The sequence below is a fragment of the Prunus mume genome, linkage group LG3 (genome assembly GCF_029339155.1).
Source record: "Prunus mume cultivar Tortuosa linkage group LG3, ASM2933915v1, whole genome shotgun sequence".
In the NCBI taxonomy this organism is placed as follows: Eukaryota; Viridiplantae; Streptophyta; class Magnoliopsida; order Rosales; family Rosaceae; genus Prunus; species Prunus mume.
Window position 1 is genome coordinate 13,107,389 of NC_142700.1, and position 25,092 is coordinate 13,132,480.

The window sequence follows — 25,092 nt, forward strand, 5'->3', positions numbered from 1 at the left end:
GCTATAAATAATAATAAAATATTACTAACTTACTAAATGGAATAGAGTGGGGCCACGATTTAAATAATTCTATTTTAATATGACATACCTATTTGGAGATAAAATTCCAAAATTAAAACCAATTAGAAAATAATAAGTGGCTAATTTTAGATTTTTCCCTTTAAATAATCTCTATATGGATTTTTATTTCCAAATAAGCTGTGTATATGCATTTTTTTATATTTATAATTTGTTATGTTGGGGCCTATTTGAAAAGCCCTAATAATATTTGGTCGAACTTTAAACCAGGAAAGCTACATGAAACTATTTTTGAACCGTTGTAAACACGGACCAGGAATTCATGTAGGAATGGGCTGTTTTTTTCTTCGTCCTTTTAACAAGTAATTAAAGTCACGCGTCAAAGTTCCTTCGATCTTGCGTGATCGTTAGTGGAAGCTCACCAGATTATCTTTATTTTGATGTTAGATCGCTCTATTATTGTAATAGCCCTTTTGTGACTAGTTTATATTGGCACTTTGTGATTTGTGATTTTTTTAGCTGAATTACAAATATAATCCTAGAATTTATTAATAATAAAAGGAAGAAAAAAAAGTCACGCGTAGGGGTTGGCAAAGTTTCTAATGTGGACAATATTGAATTTATTTTTTTAACATGTTTATTATTAACACCTTGTTTTTTATTCTCAAAAGATAGGGTGGGTTAGAACCCATAGGAGACTAAAGCCTCTCAAGTCACCTTCAATATTGAACCAATGAATCCATTAAAGTTGAAGTTTTCATGCCGTCTACATCTCTTAAACCATTGAAGATGACCACAACCACTGGCGAATCTAGTAAGGCACAAGGAGGTGCAGCTGCACCTCCCTTCGTCGGAAAAATCATTGTAGGTGCTTCAAATTACCCATTTGCTCAAGTGGTGTACATATTACCTTATTTTCATTTTCAACATTTAAGTAAATGTCTTTGTCCTTTTACTTTTATTTATTTTTATATTACTCCATTTACTTAAGTTTACAATGTAAATAAGGAAGTACCCCCCATTTGGATTCAAATAAAAATACTAGAAAATCAAATTCCCACCAAATCAAAATATGAAAATTCAGTTTTAGCGCAAAATACGATTTATGCTAAAAATGATGGCTCATTAAGTCAATATATACTTCATACTAAAATCTCATAAAATCAAGTTTTCTTATTTGATGTGTAAGGAATAAAAGCCGCCAAAAATTATCTTGAGAAAATGATTATTCCGAAAAACCATTTTTCATACTGAGTCAATATTGCACATCCGCTAAAAAATTTCTAGGTCCGCCAGTGACAACACCCTCCTAAGGTTCGCAAGTATTGCAATGTGGTTTTGGGGTAGAGTGATATGTCATTCTCAAATGACAAAATTGGCATTTCATACTCTTTGATTGAAAAAAATAATTATTTGAATACTGTATTATTAATCTTGTACACAGCACGTGAGAAAGTTATTACTCGAGAAATTGAGAATATATATTAAAAAAAAGAGTAATGGGAGAAAATATTATTTTCGCCTGCAAATTTAACTTATTTCTTTTTAGTGTAATATATATATATATAAAGTGAAAGACAGAGAATAATGAAACATTCAAAATACTAGAAAATTCCCTTAGTTAATGCAAATATTAAAAATTGAAATTATTAATTAGATGAGGATAATATGGTAAATTAACACTTTTTCATATTTAAAAAAATTAAAATTAAACAAAAATTTAGATAATAGATCCTACTTTTATGAAACACAACTATCCATTATCTTTTTTAATTCTAAAACAAATTTAATATTTTAAAAAAAAAACTTTTCTCAAGCGTAAAAGCACGTGCAAAGAAACTAGTATAAATAAGAACATAATTGGCACTTCTGCCGAACCTTATCTCCTTCAAATAATAGTAAAGGTGATACATGTCCCTTTTTCTTAGGATCGGATTTAGCTGCCGACTTGTTTCTATGCGAGTCAAAATCAGGCCGCTATTTAGAAAATATAATGAAATCATAATATTCATGCTTTGACGGTTTGCAAAGGATTCCCCAAGGGGATTTGTTTCTCACTGTCTCCTTTTTTTTGTTTGAAACTCCTTTTCATTTTGTGGAGGCTAAGGAACACGCTTATCCTTGTGGCTCCCCACAAAACATGGTGCCCACATCATAATGGAAGAAAAACACGTGGCAGTTAATAATAAAAACCCATGGTGTTAAGGTTCTCAATGTCCATCATTAATTTTGGTGGAACTCCTTGTCAAATATGAACATCAAATAGCCCACTGAAAATAGAGCACTATCCTAACTAGGAAATGAGATTAACTTTTAGGTATTTTTATAGGAAAATTAATAGTTTAAATGGAAGGGTCAAATTTTGGACGTTGGAGATCCTTTCTTTGAGAAAATACATAGCTAGAATTGGAAATATAATCAATATTGATATAGGGTAATTTGAACAAATAATTTCGGGTGCATGAACAACAACTCTTAATCACTCGAAATACAAACTTCTGTATCGGAAAGATTCTAAATTGAACGTAACCCTTGTGTTAATCCAATGACATACGTTGTAATGATATTTGAACGGTATCAAATTGATCTTTCTCAAGATAAAGACGTGAGAAAAATGGCCCCCCGGGGATCTGTTACCGCCAAATACTTCTCTGCCCCGTGTGAAGAATTCCCGCGTCTGAAAATCAAAAAGTGTGATTGACAGGCGACGTGTCGAAACTGTAACAGTTGACGCGGGTGCAGGTCGGCCAAGCCCAGCAAGGGCTCCACTCAATGTCAAATCCCAACCGACTTGAGAAGTTGGACCCTGTTCCTATTTTCGATCCAATATTTAATGTTTTCGACTCCTTTTTTTTTTCTTTTTCTAATTGTCATATTTAGAAGTGTCTGGCTAGGAATATTGATATCAATAAACATTTTCCATTAATAAGAAAAATATTTGAGATACATCTAACTATACTTAGTATAGTGGGATTTATATTTGCATTCACGCACACATGTATAGACGACTGTTTTTAACATATTTATATCCATTAATACAATTTTTTCTCATTATTCATATCGAATAAAATTAAGTCCTAATTTGAAACGGAATTTCCGAATCACGCTAAATTTGAAATATTCATATGTAGTGAAAAAGGAAAATTTGGGAAATTTTATTGTATTGCTTGGTTCATTGATCTTTTTAATTTTTTTAATTTGGTAAAGGTTCATTAATCCGAATAGCAAGGACCATCAAGGCGGAGTGAAGGGCTCCCATGCTGTCATAAAGAAACTAATAAAGTGCATTATTATGCAACTTTAATATACATTAAATTATTTGTTCTAGTTTGCCCGATGAAGATGCAAAAAGTACAATTAGTGACAGAGACTCTCTCTCAATTTAATAAGCTATACTGCCATGGAGATGGAGCTGTCGTTGACCCAGTTGAAGATTTTTCCAAGGTATAGATATAGTACACATATAAATGCCGTCATTGTTAACTACAACTAAACAAATATTCCATGCATATATAGATTTTTTTTCCCAAATATTTATTTAAAAAATAAGTAATTAAAGAGTTAATTAAGGAATATATGAAAGAAAAAAAAAGTATTAATGTTTTGAAAATGTCACATTTTCTAACTATATTATGTACTAGTTTTGTACTTAAATGGTAGTGCAAAAATACTTATTTATAACGGGAATAACATTATTATACTATTCCTGACCAACAACACAATTCATTGTGTTATTGACGAGAAGTAAAAAAAGCGCAATCCCCGATAATTTCTCTCAGGGTGGTGGGGTGGAGTTAGTTGTTAGTGGTCAATGGTGGTGGGGTGGAGTTAGTTGTCAATGGTCAATGGTGGTTGATAGAGTGATATCTAGAGTTGCAAAGTACATAGCGTGATATCAATGAAAATTAAATAGGTGGACAACTACCCATCACAATAAATAATAGGAAAATTATATTTGAATAATTACGCTGAGCGAAATTTTTTTTTTTTCCTAAGCTTAACTTGTATTGCTAGCTAGTTCTCAATCCCAAAACCAAATCCAAAATAATAAGATAATAAAAACCCAAAATAAGTGGCAAAAGAAAAGGAGACACTTTAACTGATTCTCACTCCAAAAAGAAAGCCGACCTATCTACCAAAACCTCCAAGTTCCATACCAAAAGAAGAGAGTGAGCACCTACCTCTCAAAGAATAACAGCCAAAAGAGAGTCACCTAACGAAAGAGACACACTGCTACACTAGGCACACCAAGCTCATCAAATATCTGTGACTAATAATATTATGTCGATGGAGGAAAAGAAAGAAAAGAAGATAGTTTATCGAATAACTTTTCGATGTGACTTTATTCGTTTTATTACCGACACACTCAAATATTGAATTACTGTGCATTTTACGTGGAGCATATTTTGAGAACCCATAATCCCACAACGAATTTCTTAAACAAAAAGTTCATAGTTTTCAAGTTTTATAAATTATTAATGTTTTGATTGTCAAGACCCGTCGCTCAAGAATTCTTTTTAGTTTCTTTGATCCCTATATAATTTATTTATGCCAATAAATATATACGTGCCGGTGAGGGCATGCACTGTTGTTTATAATTTGACGATATTGTCCTCCCCCAGCAATCTACTCTAGGATTACAGGCTACGTGGAGGCATTACCTCATTACATAATAAATCCATGAATTGTCGGTACAATCAATCACCTCCACTACCTTCATCATATTTTATTATATGCAACCAAATTTGGCAAGCTCCACGTGATTCTTGACTAAATCATGTTTCATCTTCATTTTTTCTTGGGTCAAAGGGCAAGGAACTTTGACTGCTTGTATGAATGATGCTATTTCTCACAGCTTCTTTTAACAACCTTAACTGTCAAAATATATGCAAACTACCTACATATGAATTCTTTATCTGTGCTAATGGGGTATGGCCAAGTGGAGAAAGGGCTTGACTTGCAAATCAGGTTCAAACTTCTATGACACTTAGGTTTGAATTCCTATAACACATTGGTAGTGTGCGTATGAGAAACTATTCTTCTCTTATAGTTTAGATTATCACTTGTATTTTAAAAAATAATTCTTTATTTGAAACGCATGTGTTTTGTTTTTATAGTGTGTGAGTGATTGCACGTAAAGGTGTGTAAATCCTCTTTCAACTACAAAACACCAAAAAAAAAAAAGACAAAAAAAAAAGGATAAAGATTCCATGGCTTGGTCTTAAACATTCTAAGCATAGGATTCGGATCCCTTAAAAATTGTACCGTTTTCATACATTGTAGTGGCGATGATGTGTCTAGGTTGGCCAGCAAATTTGTCCTTTCTATAAATAAACGAATATACTCACCAAAAGAAGGCAAGAGCAACAGCCCAAACACATACAGACACTCGTATAAATGGCCAAAGCCCAACAACCAAGTTAACAAGCTAAAGGCCGCATAATATTAAAAAAAAAATGCAACGAGGAGCCTGGATGGCCAGCAGTTGCCAGACGAAGAAAAATACTGATGATAAGGGGACTTGCACAAGCAACATTAATCACATTCATAATCAGAGAATTTAAGTCAGAAAATGGGAGTGACCAACACTATGATAACTCCCCTTGTAACACATGTTTCTCATTTAAAGAGAACTTGAGGATGAGAGTTTCAAGCATTCACTCTGGCATCTCCTAAGGCAGATGTCATTCCAGTTTGGTACTTGATGCTGGTTTACACAAACCGTCCGCGCGCATGCATCCGCGCAGGCATCGAGCTCAGATACACCGCAGACAGTGACACAAGTATCAGGAATTGGGTCCTTTGAGAATGCACCAACCTTTTTCAGCATTCTCTTCGATGTGCATACCCTCTCACATACAAAAATTTCATCGGAACTCTTCTCCCTCCCTCTAGCACTCTTTATTCTCTCCTCTTCCGCACGCCTTTTCTTCACCCGAATTGCTTGTCCTGCAACCACTGCAGGGATAGCGGCTAACAGGGACCACCACACTTCCACCATCACCAATGCACTGGTCAATCTCTTCTTCAGAAGTCTAACAGAAAAAAGGAAAACAATGAACTTCGCTGATCATTTAGTTATCATTAGAATATTCGCTTAAGCATCAGTTTACAAAATTCTACAGGTCATTTTGGCATAATCCAATGGCTATACAACTAAAGCCTGAAATATTCAGGTCACCGTGAGAGAATCCTTGAATTACATGTAACAGATACAATGTCAACTAATAAAAAAGAAATAAACATATAGCAGAAGTTGAAGAGCAAAATAAAATGAATCCCATGCAAGAACAAGGCCACAGAGAAAATGTACAAGCATTAGTCCGACCTTTTCTCTAATTCAGTTCCAAACATAAGATCGCAACCAAGTTGACTCATGTCATCTAGTAGAAAAACAATAGAGAAAGCAGGAAAGATTGCTAAAGGGGGTTGCCCTTTGCCAAAAGCCTAGATCAGATATTTTCATTTTTCTTAATATGTTCGAAAGAATATTGGAGTCACCTGAGAAAACAATTGAATATACTCTTGCCTTGAAAATAAATAATTAACTATCATGAATGTACAGCCATCATACAATTCAAGTTCCAAGGGATATAAGAATCAGGCCACTAAGTTCGAAAATTTTGAAACTGAAAAACTTGAAAAACAATGTAACTCGCACATTTCCTACATTGCAAGCCTCTCTCTGTCAATTTTTTCCGGGTTCATGTTTTCGGGACATTGTTTGACCAAGTCTTAGTAGAAAATATCTGATGACTATATATACACACATGCAAATTGATACAAGGTGCAGTCTTATTCAACTGGAAAACAAGCCAGTTTATGAATTTCAAAAAACCCAACCATTTTAAGCACAATAGCACAATTTTTGTAAGTTTCCCTTTAACAAGAACAAGTATTTCAAAAATCTCCTCAATATCTGATGCTATTTTTCTTGCCCCCTTCACTTCAGTTATTGGAACTTAGTTAAATAATAATATTAAAAGATAAAAAGAAGCAGACAGATAAATCCTTATGCATACAGCAGACCCACTAGTTATTTCCAATAACACAATTAATTTGTCACAGAATTAAGTATCATAACAATGCATCATATAATACATGAATGCCTACTAGTAAGAGTACAAACACACAGAAAAATTACAGTCTCAAACTCTCAAACAGGCATTTCATCAACCATTGAGCACAACCTCGTGATCAAAGTTCATATCAAAATCAAGACTCTCCCAAATCAAAATTTTCACAAATGGAAAAAAATTACAGACAAAAATCTAAAATCGCCAAATTAAAATCAATTTTCAGTAAGGGCGGCCATGGCAGTAACTGATTCAAAATCCTTGAAAATTTCGAGCAGAGAAAAGGACAACTCACTGAAAGTTTGAAGCTTTGGGAGTTGGGGAAGTAAACGTGCAAGAGTTTGCGAAGTTGAAGAGCTCCTGGAGGTGCCTGTGAATGTAGTGAAGGTGAGGAGCTTCTGAGAATCTGAGGCAGCGACCGGTTAGGGTGAAGAAATGTTTCTTATTCTTGGGCCAGAAGCCCAATATAAACAATAAAACCCAATACACTCAGTTCTGACTACACCTAAAATCTGATCAATACACCCAGTTCTAACTGATGATTTTTAATTTTAATTTTTTTTGAATTTAAAACTTTAAAAAAAGCTCAAAAAGTTGAAGAAAAATCCATGAGTTATATGGTTTGGTTTATTTCTGTTTTAATTTGTTTTAAATATTTTCTACATCATGGATAAAATTGGAAACTTGGGTTTTTTTTTCAGAGCTGGGTGTATGAATAAGATTCTAGGGTGCATTGTACAGCCCATGGAGGATGGTCTTTTTCAGAATAAAAAAAGGCTTTTTCAGAAGAAAAAAAAAGGGGAAAAAAAAAAGGCAATCCATGTCCATTATTTCCATATTGTACATTATTAATTAATGAATCGAAATAAAATCTACTCCAATAAAAAAATGACAAAACTTTGGGATAAAATAATTAAAAAAAAAAAAAGAAGGAAAATTTGATTCTAAATACATGTGCCTGCTAAGTTACAAAAATAATAATATCCTTCACACTGTAGTAGTTTGGGTATCAATCAAATATAGTTGAGAAAGTCATTGAGAAGATAGACTAAAAGCAATGAAACAGGGTATAGTAGGTAGGCCAAGAAGGCTGTCCAGAGAGAGAAGGTTGAAGCAGAACTTGCAGTGACACCCATTACAGTGCAGACAATTAGAACCACCAATAATTCAGCAGAAAATTCCCATGTCATTTCACGAGCATAAATTATTGCTAGAAGCACAGAAACTCCCAGCACATTGTTCATAAAAACTCCACCATAAATCTGCATCCAATAAAAAAAGAGAAAAAGAAAAGTTGGTCAAGATATGAAAATGAAAGAAATTTGAATACAATCAATAGTCTCAACACACGCTATCAAGGTATTATGGAGGTTCGAACTTGAGACTATTGATGTACAATTCAAGACTATTTTCTACTGATTTAGACACCGTTGACTAATTGAAAAAAATGAACTTAGAAAATCACAAACCTCAGAAAATGTCAAAGAAGTGGTTCTTGGTGTTTTTCTAGAAGCTGCTTTAATTGCTGAAGTGGCTTGCCTAGCATTTGTTGCCAAGGGGACAAGCACAAATGCTACACAGAAAGAAGGAATGCTTACAGCTGTGGAAAAAGCCTGAACACTATCTATAAGAGGCTCTGCTAGAACTGCTAAAACAACAAATCCAAGCACCAAATATGTTATGGCCTTCAACCAAGCCCATATTGACTTGTCAACAGATGAACCACCCTTGCTTTTCTCTTCATCCACCAACCTATCTGTTTCTTCCCAAGTTCTCTGCATAATTTCACTTTAAAGAATTAAATTTAACAATTGTAATTGTATGCATGCATGATAGTTCTTTTCAATCGAAATATACTTGGCTACTTATGTGTGAATCACGGTTTGACACGTGTGGAGAAATTTTATATTTGTTCTGTTTTTAACTTGTATATGTGTCGGATTGTAATTTACATGTAAAAAGGAGTGTCTTGTATACCAAGCAATATTGTTTTCGGTCCATTTCCCTTATAACTTTTACCGTTACTTACTTGATAGATATCGTCTTCAGATTCATGCGACGAGGAGGGGGGTTGAGTACCATGGGATTTATTTATCCATTTTGTTAATCCAGTAACAAATTCTTCCTCACTGATCATTTTGTCTCCACTTGTGTCAAGTTCTTCTATCAATTTCACAACTGATTCATCCACGTCCCCTGCAATCTTACCAAACTTGATATCCGCGATCAGTTCTTTTAGTTCTGCTTGCGATATATTATTATTTCCATCAAGATCAATCTTTTCAAACAACCTGTTGTTTTCACGTGGAAAGGAACAAAAAGCATAGATTAATTGCTGATTCATTACATCTATATAATAGTTATGTTAGATTACCAAAGAAATACAATGCTACATTACCACCGGACTCGAAGCTTAAACTGTTAGAAAATGAACCAACATTGTATATATATATCAAGCTAACAAATTGTGTTACAATTATTTGTATAATTGTTCGTATACTAACTAATTCTTGGTCTACTAGTATTTCTCTTTTTAATGTTAGAAAATGTGGTGCTAAATTCGATTTCTCCCTCCACGTTGATTGAAAAATAAAAAGTTTGTACGTGACACACGAATAGGAATAGCAACCAAATGTGGTCTAACCTTCTAATATTTGGTATATCAGGCATGCCATCTTCTGTGAGAATGCTTCCAAGTGAATTGCTTTGGACATGTCTTAGTACTTCTGACATTAGATTCTTCTTCATTTCACGTTCTCTTCTTCTATTTTCGATCCAAGGTTGAAAGACCTAATAAAGCACATACAAATTAATGAGGAAAGTGGAAGTAATATTATGAATAAGGCAATATCTTTTTTCACATAATTATATGCTCAAGTTACCTCATATATGTTCTCCAACGATCTTTGGGTATGTTGTTCATGCACTGCCTTGACCTCATCAATCCACTTTGTGAAGCCATTGATGAATTCATCTTTAGTGATTTTCCCATCACGATCCAGGTCAAACTGTTTCATCACTTCTGCTGTTCCTTTATCCTTATCGTCTTCTGTTGATATGAATTTGATTTCAAGGAGAAGTTCTTTCACTTCAGAAAGTGATAAATAATTGTCACCATCTTCATCCACTTCCTCAAATAGCCTGCAATGTATACACATTGTTCCATTAAGTTAAGCAGTGATCAAATAATAAACAATATATACCCTCTAATTCTTAGACGAAAATCATATATATGCACTGACGGATCATTTGATGAGTAAATTTGGTGATTCTAGCATTATTGACGGATATACAAGAAAGAAAAAGAAAACGCAGAGCAAATATCCATGCAGTTCCAAGGAAGCATCACCTTCTGATAGCATATAAATTCGGTGCCCCTTGGACAGTGAGGACTCTCCCTAGTGCATGTTTTTGCACATGCTGTAAAATGCTTGACATCAAATGCCCATGTTTGACAAACTCTAATCTTCTTTTTTGAACCCAGGGCTGGAAGATCTGCAGGGTTTTAAGATGTTGAAGATTATGAGTTCATCATAGACATTATAATTAGTAACATTAGCAAGCAAAAAGATTAAATAGATGTGTATACCTGATAAATAAAGTACAATAATAGTAAGAAAACAGAAACACAGAGAGCAACCAAGATGGCAATGCGTTCCTTGGAAGAGGATTGGAAGATATTTGCAATTTGCATTATAAGAAATGGTGCTCCTGAACAAATCATAATCCTTGCAAGGCGGCTGGTCTCTACATCCGTAGTAATACCACAACCTATGAATTCAAAGGAAAAGTAAAAAATTATAAATAACTTTAATCTAATCTAAACTACGGAAAGAGAGATTCGAATTACAGTGGAGTGTCGGAAGCACATCCGCTCTAGCCAACTTTACTAAGTCTTTTTTTCTTATTTATTACTGTAGAGAGGATACATGATTTATTTATTTATTTTTAAAAAATTTGGAATGTTAATAAATAGCAAATAATCCAATACCTGTCAAGGATGCAGGTAGTCTTTTCCATGATAAAGGTGGAGAGGAAATTGAATCCCTGGAAGCCTCAGAGTCAGAGCTTAGTTTATTTGCAAAGTCTTGGCTGCTGACAATTATACAAGTCCCCCAAAGTATTGTTAAGAGCAAAATTGATGTTCCAGCCAACAACCCAATTCCAGTATACACATATTCCGCAGCAATGTCCTTGGAGTTAAAAATTCCAGAAGCTATAAACAAGGGTTTTCAAATTAAAATTACAATTAGTCAGTCATATGCTATATGAATCTATATGTAATCAATGTAGACTCTAGTACAATAACCAAGCTAAATTGCAACTTGCCTAATTAATTTGGTGTCATCAATAATTCAATTGTTTGTTTGATTCTTTTATTCCCTGATTTGATCTAAGCTTCTGTAGGTCTTGTGTGTAAATGCAGAAAAACTTATATGAAACAGGATGATATTGTTTTGTTATTTTCAACCAATCGTAAACTGACACGTGAAAAAGTTTTCACGCGTGACATGTCTCGATTGTTTTTCCATTAGGATGCATGTGCTTGCTTTTTCTGCTATATTGGTTGAACGAAGTGAAAAGAAATGGGAAAAAGAAGTAAAGTAACCACTAGACATTTATTATCTAGCTTGACATTTATTATTGTTTATTAATTTTCTAATTAATAATAAATATATTGGATTATGATAAATTAATCTTAAATTTAATTTACATACAATTACCACTAGACCTGTAATATTATACGTTTTAAAATATAATCAAATCTTATATTTGTTGCTTGTAACTAACCCATTTGATTTGACCCCAAAAAAAAAAAAAGACTGACCCATTTGAATGACTCTTCCAAGCCGCACAACATTTAACTTTAGCCAACCGTAAGCCATGCTGTAACTTGTCCATTAAATAACTGTATAATATTGTGGATCACTAATCAGAAAATTTGTCCAACAAATTTGCAAATCACAGGCAAGTATATGTTTGATATCACATCATCACTATTGACATTAGGTTGAGCATTAGTTGCGTCACCCTCCCTCAATCAATCTCCTCATCTAGCCTTCAGTTCTCTTTATCCAACTTTGCTCTCAATCCCGCATGGCCTTGACAAGAGATGATAATTATTATATAACGTTTGGTTTTTTTTTAAGTTCTAAAGGGTAAAGATACCTAATGTCTAGCTGGAAAATAATTTAATTAGTATAAAAAGACTGTTGGCATCCCTCACAGCCAGCAATATTATGTATTAATAAACAACAAAAGAACTTGTGATAGCTGTATTTATATTTGTGAGAGTCACATTTTTCATATATGATATAATTATTCTAATGCCAGCTAGGTTTTCGTTCAATATGATTTTTTTTAATGTTGGAAGATGCATTAAGTTTCTTCTTAATTATATCGTGGATGAAAATAATCATTAATTTAATGAATAATAATGTGTAGTTCAAATTAATAATTCGACAACACAATATATCATATGATAATTTAACATTTAAGATGCGTGGTTGACATAACATGCTTGGCGATATTTGAATAATTAATCAGAAATCAAATCCTATCCACATAAGTCAGAGTAGGGTTGAGAACTTGAGAGTGTGTATGAAGGTTTATATTGAACATTTAGCAGATGATCATCTATGATTTTGTGACAACATAGGAAGAAGATAGAAATTTGTAAGTAACCAAAGTGATATAAGAAGAAGAAAACTAATGAAAAAAGCAATTAATGAAGAAGATGGAAATTTCAGTTACCTACCAAGAAGTAAAAGAGACTCAGGAAGGGCACCAAGGACATGAAATGCACTGGCACCAAAGACACCAGGACCCAAAATCTGGAAAATCTGCTCACCCCCAGCAGCCAAATAAGACTCTCCATGAAACAGCAAGTACTCATAAACCACCATCAGAAACACATTCCCATACACACTGTTGGAGCATGGCAAGAACCCATAAAGCTGCTCACATGTCTCCTCTTCTGCAGAATCAATTCCTTTGAAAAGCAACAGGGAGCTGCTGCTGCTTTGATTTTGATTATGAGGATGATGATGATGATCTGTTCCACCATCTGAAACCAGTCTAAAATAACGGCCTCGGACTTGGACTACAATTACAAGAAGAACCAAAACCCAATATGCAGTTTTGGCGATGATGTTGCTCATATTCTCTTGTTGCTCTGCTTGGAATGAAGAGGGGAGCTACATGCCAGTTTTCATGGTTTCAAAGCTTTGAAAAGTATAGCTAGGGAGATTATTGTGCATTAATAAGGTCAATGTGTTCTTTTTGTTGATTGTTTATTTAGTGGATTAGGTGATCTTTGGTGACTTCATTCCAAATCAGAAAACACAAAGGAACCAATTGTTTCATAAGTCTTGAAAGGCGTGCATAATTTTTTTTATTTTATAACTTTGTAGCGTTGTTTTTCATTTTGGGTCAGTCCAGTCTCATGACCTTGCTGGCCGTCATGTTTGATGCACATGGATTTGTTCTTTTTTATCTTTTCTTCTCAATTTTCTATTATAAATATATGGTTTAGGGATTCATCACTATAAAAAATCACTTAAATTCGATATCATTTGATCACTCAATTGAATTATTGTGTTCATTCGTTTTATGTTTATTCCTGTGATGGTAGGGTAAAGTTCCTCATTGCCTTGAAAATCATTGACTGGTCAACAAGTTAACTTTCTTTAATGTGCGAGCGTGCCACTGCTAGCAATGAAAAGATCCTAGCAAATTTCTTAAGAATAAATAACTTGCGCCCCAAGTTACTAATTTCTAAACAAGCGATTGTGAATTTGGGTGAGAAATATCTCCCAAGTAAGTTATTTTCTTGCCTCAGACTGGTGAGGGCTTCACAATTTTTCACAGTACAAAACTGGTAGTTCTAGCCAAAATAAATGATAAGATAGTGAACTGTTTTAGGCAGAAGTACCTTTTACAAAACTCAAAAAGGAAAAACCAACTCTAGAAAGACAAAAAGAAGGTTGGACTTCCATTTATGCCTGAATATAAGCTTCGATCCGGCCGACTAGGTGTGCTTGTGCTGGATCGGATCACAACTTTAATCGTTAAGTTTCGGTTGTAAATCGATGCCAATGTTCAAGTTTGGCAGAGCTTTAATCTATTTCAAGCTCTGGAAGGCTTTTTGAAAGGGAGAATTGCAACATTTTCGCTTGAAAAGGGCGTATGGTCGGACTTGAGGATTACTGAGCCGAATCGCATCTGTGGTACCTGTTCTACTTGACCAAGGCTCTCCATAAATTTGTTGAGGTTTTCATATTCGTAAAAACCCGAGCTCTGCTTGATTTGGCTTTTGGTCAACCAAATTTGTAACAAGAGAGAATGACTTATTTCTCTAAGTCTGAACTGGAACTGGAAGTTTTGATTTATAGATGGCTTCTTTTTTGTGGCTCAATGATCTTTGGTTGCTTCAGTTTTTCTGAAGGTTTTTGAGATCAAGTGATCATTTTAAGTTTTGTCTTTGATTGATTTTTTTGGCTGTCCTGTGCTCTGTTCACCCTCTCTCATATTTATAAGAAATGTTTTTGGAGTAGGGTTTTCTAATTCTTTTAATAATGGGCGGCAAAAAATTCTCAAAAGATCTTTCATTTTTTAAATGCAAAGAAAAAGGGATTTTAGCAATTCTGGCAGATAAGCCCTCAATAGTCAGTTCCTAAGGCAACCACTTCCCTGTTTTTCTTGAAAGGAAACCTAATTCCTCTTCAATTTTAACTGCTCTTTGTAAGAGCTCAAACTGTGATGGTTAGTTTGATTTTTCAGATGAACAACTCCCTGCATCTTACTTATCTCCCAAAACATAGTCTGCTTATCTCTTGAAAATGGTGCTTGCTTTGGAGCAGAAATTTTTCTGAATATACAAAAGGGACTTTGATCTTCTGGTGGCAGAAATTTCAGAGATGTCTTTCTTTTATACCTGCCTTTATTAACTTTTTATGAACCTAGTTGAAATTGCTGACTTTTCCAAGTCAGGAAATCATGTGGGTCTATTTTAGGAAAAGATCTTATGATTTTATCAATCTTCTGGGGTAGAGAGTTTAGATGGCGTAAAAAGGCTGGGCTAATCTCTTTCTCTAATCTCTATCTCTTTTAGTGGATAAAAAAGGCCCAAATATTTTGTCTAATGGCCCTTTTCCAAAGAAAGAAATGGGATGGGTGTTTGTTTGACAATTGGCCCAATTCTTGATTCTAATTTGAACAAAAAGCCCAAATGGCTTGGATTCTGAGCTTTGTCTTTCTGTGCTCTATCAGAGCTTTGTTTTTCTGTGCTCTATCACTGGGTTGGGCATGCACATTTTGGCCCAAACATATTGAAATTTTAATACTTTCTTGAAGCATCATGTTTATTGATTTTGTAGGACACAATTGAATATCAAAACGATTTATGATTTGTTTAATTTTTTGCAAGAATGATCTATGAATGTAGACTTAAAAAATAGATTATTTGGATCATTGAAAAAATATTTGTAGGGGACCCTAAACAGTGTCCCTTAAATAAAATTATTTGAAGGATCCCTCAATAGAAAGGGACTATATAATTATTTGAAAATGATGATGATGATGATATATTCCTCCATCTGAAACCAGTCTAAAAGAACGACCTCGAACTTGGACTATAATTACAAGAAGAACCAAAACCAATATGCAGTTTTGGTGATGTTGTTGCTTATATTCTCTTCTTGCTCTGCTTGGAATGAAGAGGGGAGCTACATGTCAGTTTTCATGCTTTCAAAGCTTCGAAAAGTATATCTAGGAACATCAATGTGCATTAATAAGGCTGTTGATGGTTGATATTCATCACTGTGAGCCAAGTCTATCAGAGAGCACCACGTGGCCACAAGAGACCAAATCTCTCTTGTACTCACCCGACCAGGTTGACCACCTCGGGTGTTGATAAAGGGCCTCCTAGCCGAACCTGTCATAAGATAGTGTGAAACCGTGGTCGGGCATTTGAACACCGACTTGACCACCGAGATGTTGTGTGACCAAACACGCGTTGATATTTTAACATGACCAGACCCCTATTGAGTCAGTCACTCCATGCGCCTGATGCCAGCCGGGTGATGGAAATGGATCATTTAATGCATTTCACATCCAAAGCCAAGTGTAGCTTTGCTACTTGATCCATTGTAACCAGCTTGGTGAGGAGCGTCCGCAGTGTCTCTCTAGTCCAACCATTGGGTAAAAAAGAGCTCTCTTCCCCTGAAAAGACTGGAGGATATTTGCCCTATAAATACTCTTCACCTGTATTAGGACAAAGATAATAAATATTCTCATATGCAAACTCTTCATCTCTATTTCATCTTTAAACCACTTCTAACTTAGGCATCATAGGGGGTTCAACTGGGGCACACCCAGTCTGCCCTTATTCGATAATTGCTTGAAGTGTGCAGGTCATCTTAAGAGAGCAGCTAGCCACGTGATTGGGTATAAGTCCTAGCCTTGACCCAGGTTAAGGATTGGTATGGCCGTGCGGCTATACTATTCATAATTTTTTAAAGGGCCCAAGTAAAGCCGCAATGAAAAAGAATGCCTAGTATAGCCGCTCGGCTATACTATTTGTTTATAAAAATAAAAAAAGGGACGCGCTGCGCTAGCGCCATGTGTAAAAAAGTATAGTCGGTCGGCGATACCATTTTTATAATAAAATACCGTAGTATAGCCCTCGGCTATATTCTTTAAGTAAATTATATTTTAAAGGAGTATAACCGCGTGGCGATACTATTTATTTAAAAAAATAAAAAATAAAAATAAAAATAAAAACAACAACCCTGTAAAGTCGCGCGGCTATACATGAAGATTGGGTTGCTTTACCGGGGCGCAGATTAATTGTTTATTAACTTATGGACTTACTATTTAGAACAATTCTGCACCACAACACACAACACACAACGGAAATGCTTAGAGCGAGGAGCTTATTCTCCCCAACACACAATACTAATAATAAGAACTTATTTGAATGGAGTGATTTGAAATACGATTCAACATATATGAGTTATGCCATTTGGTAAATATAGTGAGTCCACATTATGTTTTCATAATGTACAATCAAAATATCTTATACCACAAATGTTTTTAGCCAATTTGACATATTACATTTTCATAATGCAAATATGAATCATTTCTGAAGTAAAATTGTGTTTGAATGTACTATTCAGGTTCATAATTTGCAACATAACTTGTTAAATATACAGTAGAAGACATTTCTTCACTTCAACTACAATTACGACAAGTTAAAGCAAAAGCAAAAGCAAAATAAACACAGATTTTTTACTCAACATTATGAACTCTCTAGCTGCTAAAGGGCCAGTTAAAAGAGATATCTTAAATTCGTGAGTGAAAAGAAGAAGTAAACTAAAAGGACGTTTCAAGCAAATGCTCAAAACCCCAACATACGAATATTATTGTACATATACTTCATTACCAAAGGCTTTCCACAAATAGGCATATTCTAACATGACATATTATACAAAAACCCTTATAGAATTTATCTGGAGGGAAAAAGCCAAAACCCGAGCTCTGCTTGATTTGGCTTTTGGTCAACCAAATTTGTAACGAGAGAGATCTCGTTTTGAATGACTTATTTCTCTAAGTCTGAACTGGAACTGGAAGTTTTGATTTATAGCTGGCTTCTTTCTTGTGGCTCAATGATCTTTGGTTGCTTTAGTTTTTCTGAAGGTTTTTGAGATCAAGTGATCATTTTGAGTTTCGTCTTTGATTGATTTTTTTGGTTGTTCTGTGCTCTGTTCACCCTCTCTCATATTTATAAGAAATATTTTTGGAGTGGGGTTTTCTAATTCTTTTAATAATGGGCGGCAAAAAATTCTCAAAAGATCTTTCATTTTTTAAATGCAAAGAAAAATGGGATTTTAGCAATTCTGGCAGATAAGCCCTCAATAGTCAGTTCCTAAGGCAACCACTTCCTTGTTTTTCTTGAAAGGAAACCCAACTCCTCTTCAATCCTAACTGCTCTTTGTAAGAGCTCAAACTGTGATGGTTAGTTTGATTTTCCAGATGAACAACTCCCTGCATCTTACTTATCTCCCAAAACATAGTCTGCTTATCTCTTGAAAATGGTGCTTGCTTTGGAGCAGAAATTTTTCTGAATATACAAAAGGGACTTTGATCTTCTGGTGGCAAAAATTTCAGAGATGTCTTTCTTTTATACCTGCCCTTATTAACTTTTTATTAACCTAGTTGAAATTGCTGACTTTTCCAAGTCAAGAAATCATGTGGGTCTATTTTAGGAAAAAAATCTTATGATTTTATCAATCTTCTGGGGTAGAGAGTTTAGATGACGTAAAAAGGCTGGGCTAATCTCTTTCTCTAATCTCTATCTCTTTTAGTGGATAAAAAAGGCCCCAAATATTTTGTCTAATGGCCCTTTTCCAAAGAAAGGAATGAGTTGGGTGTTTGTTTGACAATTGGCCCAATTCTTGATTCTAATTTGAACAAAAAGCCCAAATGGCTTGGATTCTGAGCTTTGTCTTTCTGTGCTCTGTCACTGGGTTGGGCATGCACATTTTGGCCCAAACATATTGAAATTTTAAGATTTTCTTGAAGCACCATGTTTATTGATTTTGTAGGATACAATTGGATATCAAAACGGTTTCTGATTTGTTTAATTTTTTGCAAGAATGGTCTATGAATGTAGACTTAAAAAATAGATTATTTGGATCATTGAAAAAATATTTGTAAGGGACCCTAAACGGTGTCCCTCAAATAAAATTATTTGAAGGATCCCTCAATAGAAAGGGACTATATAATTATTTAAAAATGATGATGATGATGATCTATTCCACCATCTGAAACCAGTCTAAAAGAACGACCTCGAACTTGGACTATAATTACAAGAAGAACCAAAACCCAATATGCAGTTTTGGTGATGTTGTTCTTATATTCTCTTCTTGCTCTGCTTAGAATGAAGAGGGGAGCTACATGTCAGTTTTCATGCTTTCAAAGCTTCGAAAAGTATATCTAGGAACATCAGTGTGCATTAATAAGGTTGTTGATGGTTGATATTCATCACTGTGAGCCAAGTTTATCAGAGAGCACCATGTGGCCACAAGAGACCAAATCTCTCTTGTACTCACTCGACCAGGTTGACCACCCCGGGTGTTGATAAAGGGCCTCTTAGCCGAACCTGTCATAAGATAGTGTGAAACCGTGGTCGGGCATTTGAATACCGACCTGACCACCGAGATGCTGTGTGACCAAAAACGCGTTGATATTTTAACATGACCAGACCCCTACTGAGTCAGTCCACTCCATGCGCCTGATGCCAGCCTGGTGATGGACATGGATCATTTAATGCATTTCACATCCAAAGCCAAGTGTAGCTTTGCTACTTGATCCATTGTAACCAGCTTGGTGAGGAGCGTCCGCAGTGTCTCTCTAGTCCAACCATTGGGTAAAGAAGAGCTCTTTTCCCCTGAAAAGACTGGAGGATATTTGCCCTCTCCTTCTCCCCTTATAAATACTCTTCACCTGTATTAGGACAAAGATAATAAATATTCTCATATGCAAACTCTTCATCTCTATTTCATCTTTAAACCACTTCTAACTTAGGCATCATAGGGGGTTCAACTGAGGCACACCCAGTCTGCCCTTATTCTGATAATTGCTTGAAGTGTGCAGGTCATCTTAAGAGAGCAGCTTAGCCACGTGATTGGGTATAAGTCCTAGCCTTGACCCAGGTTAAGGATGAGTATGGCCGTGCGGCTATACTATTCATAATTTTTTTTAAAGGGCCCTAGTAAAGCCGCAATGAAAAAAGAATGCCTAGTATAGCCGCTCGGCTATACTATTTGTTTATTAAAAAAAGGGACGCGCGCTTAGCGCCATGTGTAAAAAAGTATAGCCGGCGATACCATTTTTTATAATAAAATACCGTAGTATAGCCGTTCTCGGCTATATTCTTTAAGTAAATTATATTTTAAATGAGTATAACCGCGTGGCGATACTATTTATTTAAAAAATAAAAATAAAAAATAAAAACAACAACAACCCCTGTAAAGCCGCCCGGCTATACATGAAGATTGGGCTGCTTTAACAGGGCGCAGATTAATTGTTTATTAAGTTATGGACTTACTATTTAGAACAATTCTGCACCACAACACACAACACACAACACACAACATAAATGCTTAGAGCGAGGAGCTTATTACACTCTTCATTATATAAGCTCCCCAACACACAATACTAATAATAAGAACTTATTTGAATGGAGTGATTTGAAATACGATTCAACATATATGAGTTATGCCATTTGGTAAATATAGTGAGTCCGCGTTATGTTTTCATAATGTACAATCAAAATATCTTGTACCACAAATGTTTTTAGCCAATTTGACATATTACATTTTCATAATGCAAATATGAATCATTTCTGAAGTAAAATTGTGTTTGAATGTACTATTGAGGTTTATAATTTGCAACATAACTTGTTAAGTCTACAGTAGAAGACATTTCTTCACTTCAACTACAACTACGACAAGTTAAAGCAAAAGCAAAAGCAAAATAAACACAGATTTTTTACTCAACATTATGAACTCTCTAGCTGCTAAAGGGCCAGTTAAAAGAGATATCTTAAATTCGTGAGTGAAAAGAAGAAGTCAACTAAAAGGACGTTTCAAGCAAATGCTCAAAACCCCAACATACGAATATTATTGTATATATACTTCATTACCAACGGCTTTTCACAAATAGGCATATTCTAACATGACATATTATACAAAAACCCTTACAGAATTTATTTGGAGGGAAAAAGCCAAAACTAGCAACTTGTCATTTTCTAATTGGTTCTTATAAAATTTTAGCCAATTAGACCATGATAAGTGGCTAGTTTTGAGTTTTTCTCTCCAAATAAGCTCTATAAGGATTTTTGTATAATATATCATGTTAAAATGAGTTTTTAAATAAATATCTCAAACAAGAATTGATGCAATGTTTTAAAGCATGGCTGCAAGCGAACTGGGAAAGCCCAAATCAATAAAGGTATGTGAGCATCCAATTGAAAAAGAGAAGGAATTTTGAGAAAACGAACCCCTTTTAATCATACGTTTGCCTGATGCGAGCCTCAAAACACAAAGTCAATCAGGGCAAAACCCTTCTTTTTTCAGTGGAAATCGCCCTTGACTTTATTTTGAAGGTGGCATGGGGCATCTCAAATGAATTGATATGCATGATTTTGGAATCAAGTTCCCATGTATAAAGTGAAAGACAGAAATCAGGTTTGCATAGATTTTGTGCTTTACCATCCCAAGTTAATTAGCTAGACTTAATCAGCTAATTATTTGGGTGCCCTAGCTACACTCAGTGACAGTTATCAAATTATCATCCCAAATTAATGTTGATTAGCTATATGCTTGTTTCCAGTGACATATTTTGAGATCATTTTAGGATTTAGGAAAACAAGAATTAAATTCTTGCTCCGGATATAAGTGAATAAGTGCTCTATTACTGAAGCCAGAAGTCCCCGCAAATTACGTTGATCCTCAAAGCACAAGGAATGTTTGATGAAAATCAGTGGACATAGTGGTAGCATTGCAGCCTTCATAATATATATTCCATTACGACCAGCCAAAAGTGGTAAAAAGTGAGTAGAAAAAATGCAAATGAACGAGGCAAATTGATGAGAGGGGAGCTGAATATGAACGAATCCGAATTTCTCATTAGCTATAAATAGAGAGCTGAAAACATTGTATTGGCATCCCATTTGTAGAATATTAATCAAAATATTCAAAAGGAAGAGATGTCAAACATGAAAAAAGGAGCTTAGTTTGGTAGCCAAGGATGACTTGCCTGCAGCCTTCTAAAGAGGGTAATCAATCAAAATCTGAAAACCCCTAGTTTGGTCCTCAGGCAAGCACCTTGGCTAACTCGACAAGCTCTTTTATTTCATGCTAGACTCTCTCTTCCGCAAATTCCGTAGGCACTTGCATTGTACTTATATCCTAAATTGGTTGGCATCCTCTTAGTTTTTGCGGTCTTGTGATTTCAAATATAGTATCAGAGCTTTGATTCTGGGAGTTCTTGAGTTCGAAATCTTTAATTGTTGTTCTTATCATACATTTTTGGTTTGCAAGGTGCAAAGTAACGCTTAACTTGTTAGCTTGACATATATCGGCGGCCTATTTCCAAATAGTATAAGTTTTTGAGATCTAGTGGTTCTCTAACATATTGTCTGCAGGTTTAGGGGCATTATCGAAATGCGCCATAGGGTTTGAATTTTTCAATTTGCACGTAACATTTTAACATTCGATCAATTTACACTGTGAAATTGACAGAAGGTGTAACGGTGAAATTGACAGAAGGTGTAAATTGATCGAATGTTAAAACCTATGGAGTCTAAAATGTCGTTTGCCTTAATTATTATTATTATTATTTTTTCTTTCAGGTTCTTGGATTTTCTTCATACAGATCCAGTGAGTGAGTATATGTTGGGTCCCGTAAATATAAAGTTAAATTGTTTGAAAATAATTTTGGTCTTTTCTTGATTTATTTTTTGGGAAATTGGGCAAAATACTATCCATTTGCAAATTTATTGGCCAAATACTACCCAGTACCCACCCTATAATTATTTATCAATTACTGTCTATAAATACTGTCTTATTGCCTGTATAACACTTTCCTCTCTCAGCTCTCTTTTTGCCCTCTCCTTCTCTCAGCTCCCTCTTCTCTCTCTCTCTCTCTCTCTCTCTCTCTCTCTCTCTCTCTCTCTCTCTTTCTTTTGTGATTTTGTTCTTATGCTGTAAGAAGAGGAAGAGGAAGAGCTCCTCTTGGGTCTTTTCTGCAGAACCTGGTGGCTTGGCTGTTAAGGTCGCAGCTGGAGGTGGACGATGGAGTTGAGCTTCGAGGTGGGTTTCACGATTCAGAAGAAAAATTATATTAACATATATTCGTATTAAATTACAGTAACACATCAATGTAACACAGAGCAAGAAAATTGATTAGGACAAGTTTGGTGCTTTGGTTGAGCAGAGGAATTGAAAACAGAGCAAATAAAGCACATTTATTATCAGGAGCACCAGTAGATTTTTGTTTTTGTTTTGGGCTTTTTACCGTGTACTAAAATGAAGAGAAAATAAAACAAAGTTAAAATGAAGAGAAAATAAAACGAAGGCATGCCTCAAGGCAAAGACAGTTGGAAGGCTGGTGTTTACATCCTCAGCAGGAACCGTGAATGTCGAAGAGCACCAGAAGCCAACTGGAGCGATGTTGAATTTTGCCGCTCTGTCAAAATGACTGGTTGGGTAAGCAATTAAACACATGAAGGGATTGAAATGGGATTTTAGGTGGAAATCAAAAGACCCAAAAACAGACATAGAGAATCATCAATGAAGAGGCATGAAACAATCATCAAGTAACCAAATTCATTCCAAGAAAGGGTAAACAAACCTATTGCTATTGGTTGAGTGCTTGAGTTTGATTTGCAAGAAACAACAGAGAAAATAAACTTTGAGAGCTGAGAGAGAGAGAGAGAGAGCTGAGAGAGAAAAGGGATAGTATTTTCCTCAATTTCCCTTGTTTTTTGTTTGTTAATGGTAGATATATTCATTTTAAAGCCTACATGCATGCATGCAGTGTATGATTAATTTGAAAGTAGGTACTGGAGTCAAAGTTCAAAGATATATTTCTTCCTCTACTTCTCTCCAAACTTGTGGTGGGTCTCACTCCTCTAATTTTATCAAACAAATTATCAGCTTAAATAAGTCAAAATTATTAAATAAAATAACAAAGAAAAAAATAAACGAAGTTTCTATTCTTTGAGAACAAAAATATCTAGAATCAGAGGTCGTGAGTCAATTCTAAGATTCTGTAATTGTAGAACTGACTCAGTCCATATGCCATGATTTTCCATATTCTAAGATTCTAAATTATATAATTTCAAAATAGGGTAGAGTACGACATATGTACATATACACTACGAGACAGGGGTACCAACAATTTGCATAAATTAATTCAAACTCATGGTTTTGAACAAATAAATAAACATTACATGCATAGAACAAATATGAATTTCAGTAAAAGTAAAAAGTAACAAATTAGATAAATAGATTATTAGTTGAGGTTTGCAAATCCAAGAGTTGGAATATTTCTATACGGAAAATTCACTATTATATCAAATATAGGAGCCTAAATTATATATAAAAAAACCTATATGAAATGGACTTTCTAAACACACCCAAAGCTCATTTACAACATAGCAAAAAGACTTTTAACTTCTTTTAAATTATAAAATTGCCATTGATTTCTTAAAACAAAACCAACCCCAAAACCTCATTAAAAAAAACCCAAAACACTCAATAGGACATCGAAGTAATTTAATAATCAAAATAAAATTCAATAGGGTCAGCAGTCATTTTTTGGATTTGTTTATAGAAATTAAATGGTGTAGGGTTTATCTATATTATTAGTGTTAAGAATGAGTATATGACTAAATATCTTAAGACTTTATGCTTGAATGGATCTCAAGTGAACAATTCAAAGTAAGACCCTTTTTAGTCTTTTGGACTGGCATGAAGGGAAACTACTAAGACATAACCATGAAATTAAAGGGGTACTTCTCAATTACCAATTCCAATCTTCTGGTGCTAGCAAGAGCAAGTCAACAGAAGTTAAACACTACTCAAATGTAATTTCATTTTCATCAATTTACAATAAAACCCTGACGTTATGTTCCAGAATATTATTGAATTTCAGGGGCCACAAGTATCAATTTGTTTGGTTCACTTGTCTTTTTCTTTTCTGGTTCGCCATACATGGAAACTAGACTTTAGAAGTTAGAACAAAATATATATATATATATTTATATATTGATTATGAAGTAAAAGAGGAGAAAATGACCAAAGTACATTGATTAATTCCAAAATGTTGACCTAGGACCAAAGAAGAGGGAAGAAGGAATAAAATTTCTATTGACTGAGTAAAAAAATATGACAGAATTCTTGTGCATATAAATAGGACGAGAGATACT

At 34.6% G+C, this 25,092-nt stretch overlaps 2 protein-coding genes across 3 annotated transcripts; both read right to left on the reverse strand.

Moving 5' to 3' along the window:
• Positions 1-5,538: 5,538 nt before the first annotated feature.
• Positions 5,539-7,540, reverse strand: LOC103326026 (uncharacterized protein At5g64816). Its single transcript, XM_008228230.3, has 2 exons — positions 7,390-7,540; positions 5,539-6,053 (listed from the first exon to the last, which is right to left on the reverse strand). The coding sequence occupies exon 2, from the start codon at positions 6,017-6,019 to the stop codon at positions 5,642-5,644; it is 378 nt and encodes a 125-aa protein (XP_008226452.1). The 5' UTR covers positions 6,020-6,053; positions 7,390-7,540; the 3' UTR covers positions 5,539-5,641.
• Positions 7,541-7,921: 381 nt separating this feature from the next.
• Positions 7,922-13,355, reverse strand: LOC103326025 (sodium/calcium exchanger NCL1). Of its 2 annotated transcripts, XM_089047761.1 has the most exons (10): positions 12,853-12,989; positions 11,923-12,003; positions 11,086-11,310; positions 10,684-10,865; positions 10,444-10,589; positions 9,977-10,235; positions 9,739-9,884; positions 9,124-9,385; positions 8,564-8,869; positions 7,922-8,356 (listed from the first exon to the last, which is right to left on the reverse strand). In XM_089047761.1, the coding sequence occupies exons 2-10, from the start codon at positions 11,978-11,980 to the stop codon at positions 8,108-8,110; spliced, it is 1,833 nt and encodes a 610-aa protein (XP_088903887.1). In that variant the 5' UTR covers positions 11,981-12,003; positions 12,853-12,989; the 3' UTR covers positions 7,922-8,107. The 2 variants fall into 2 exon arrangements, with proteins under 2 accessions (XP_088903887.1, XP_008226451.2); XM_008228229.2 differs by lacking the exon at positions 11,923-12,003 and having other exon boundaries at positions 12,853-13,355.
• Positions 13,356-25,092: the final 11,737 nt, after the last annotated feature.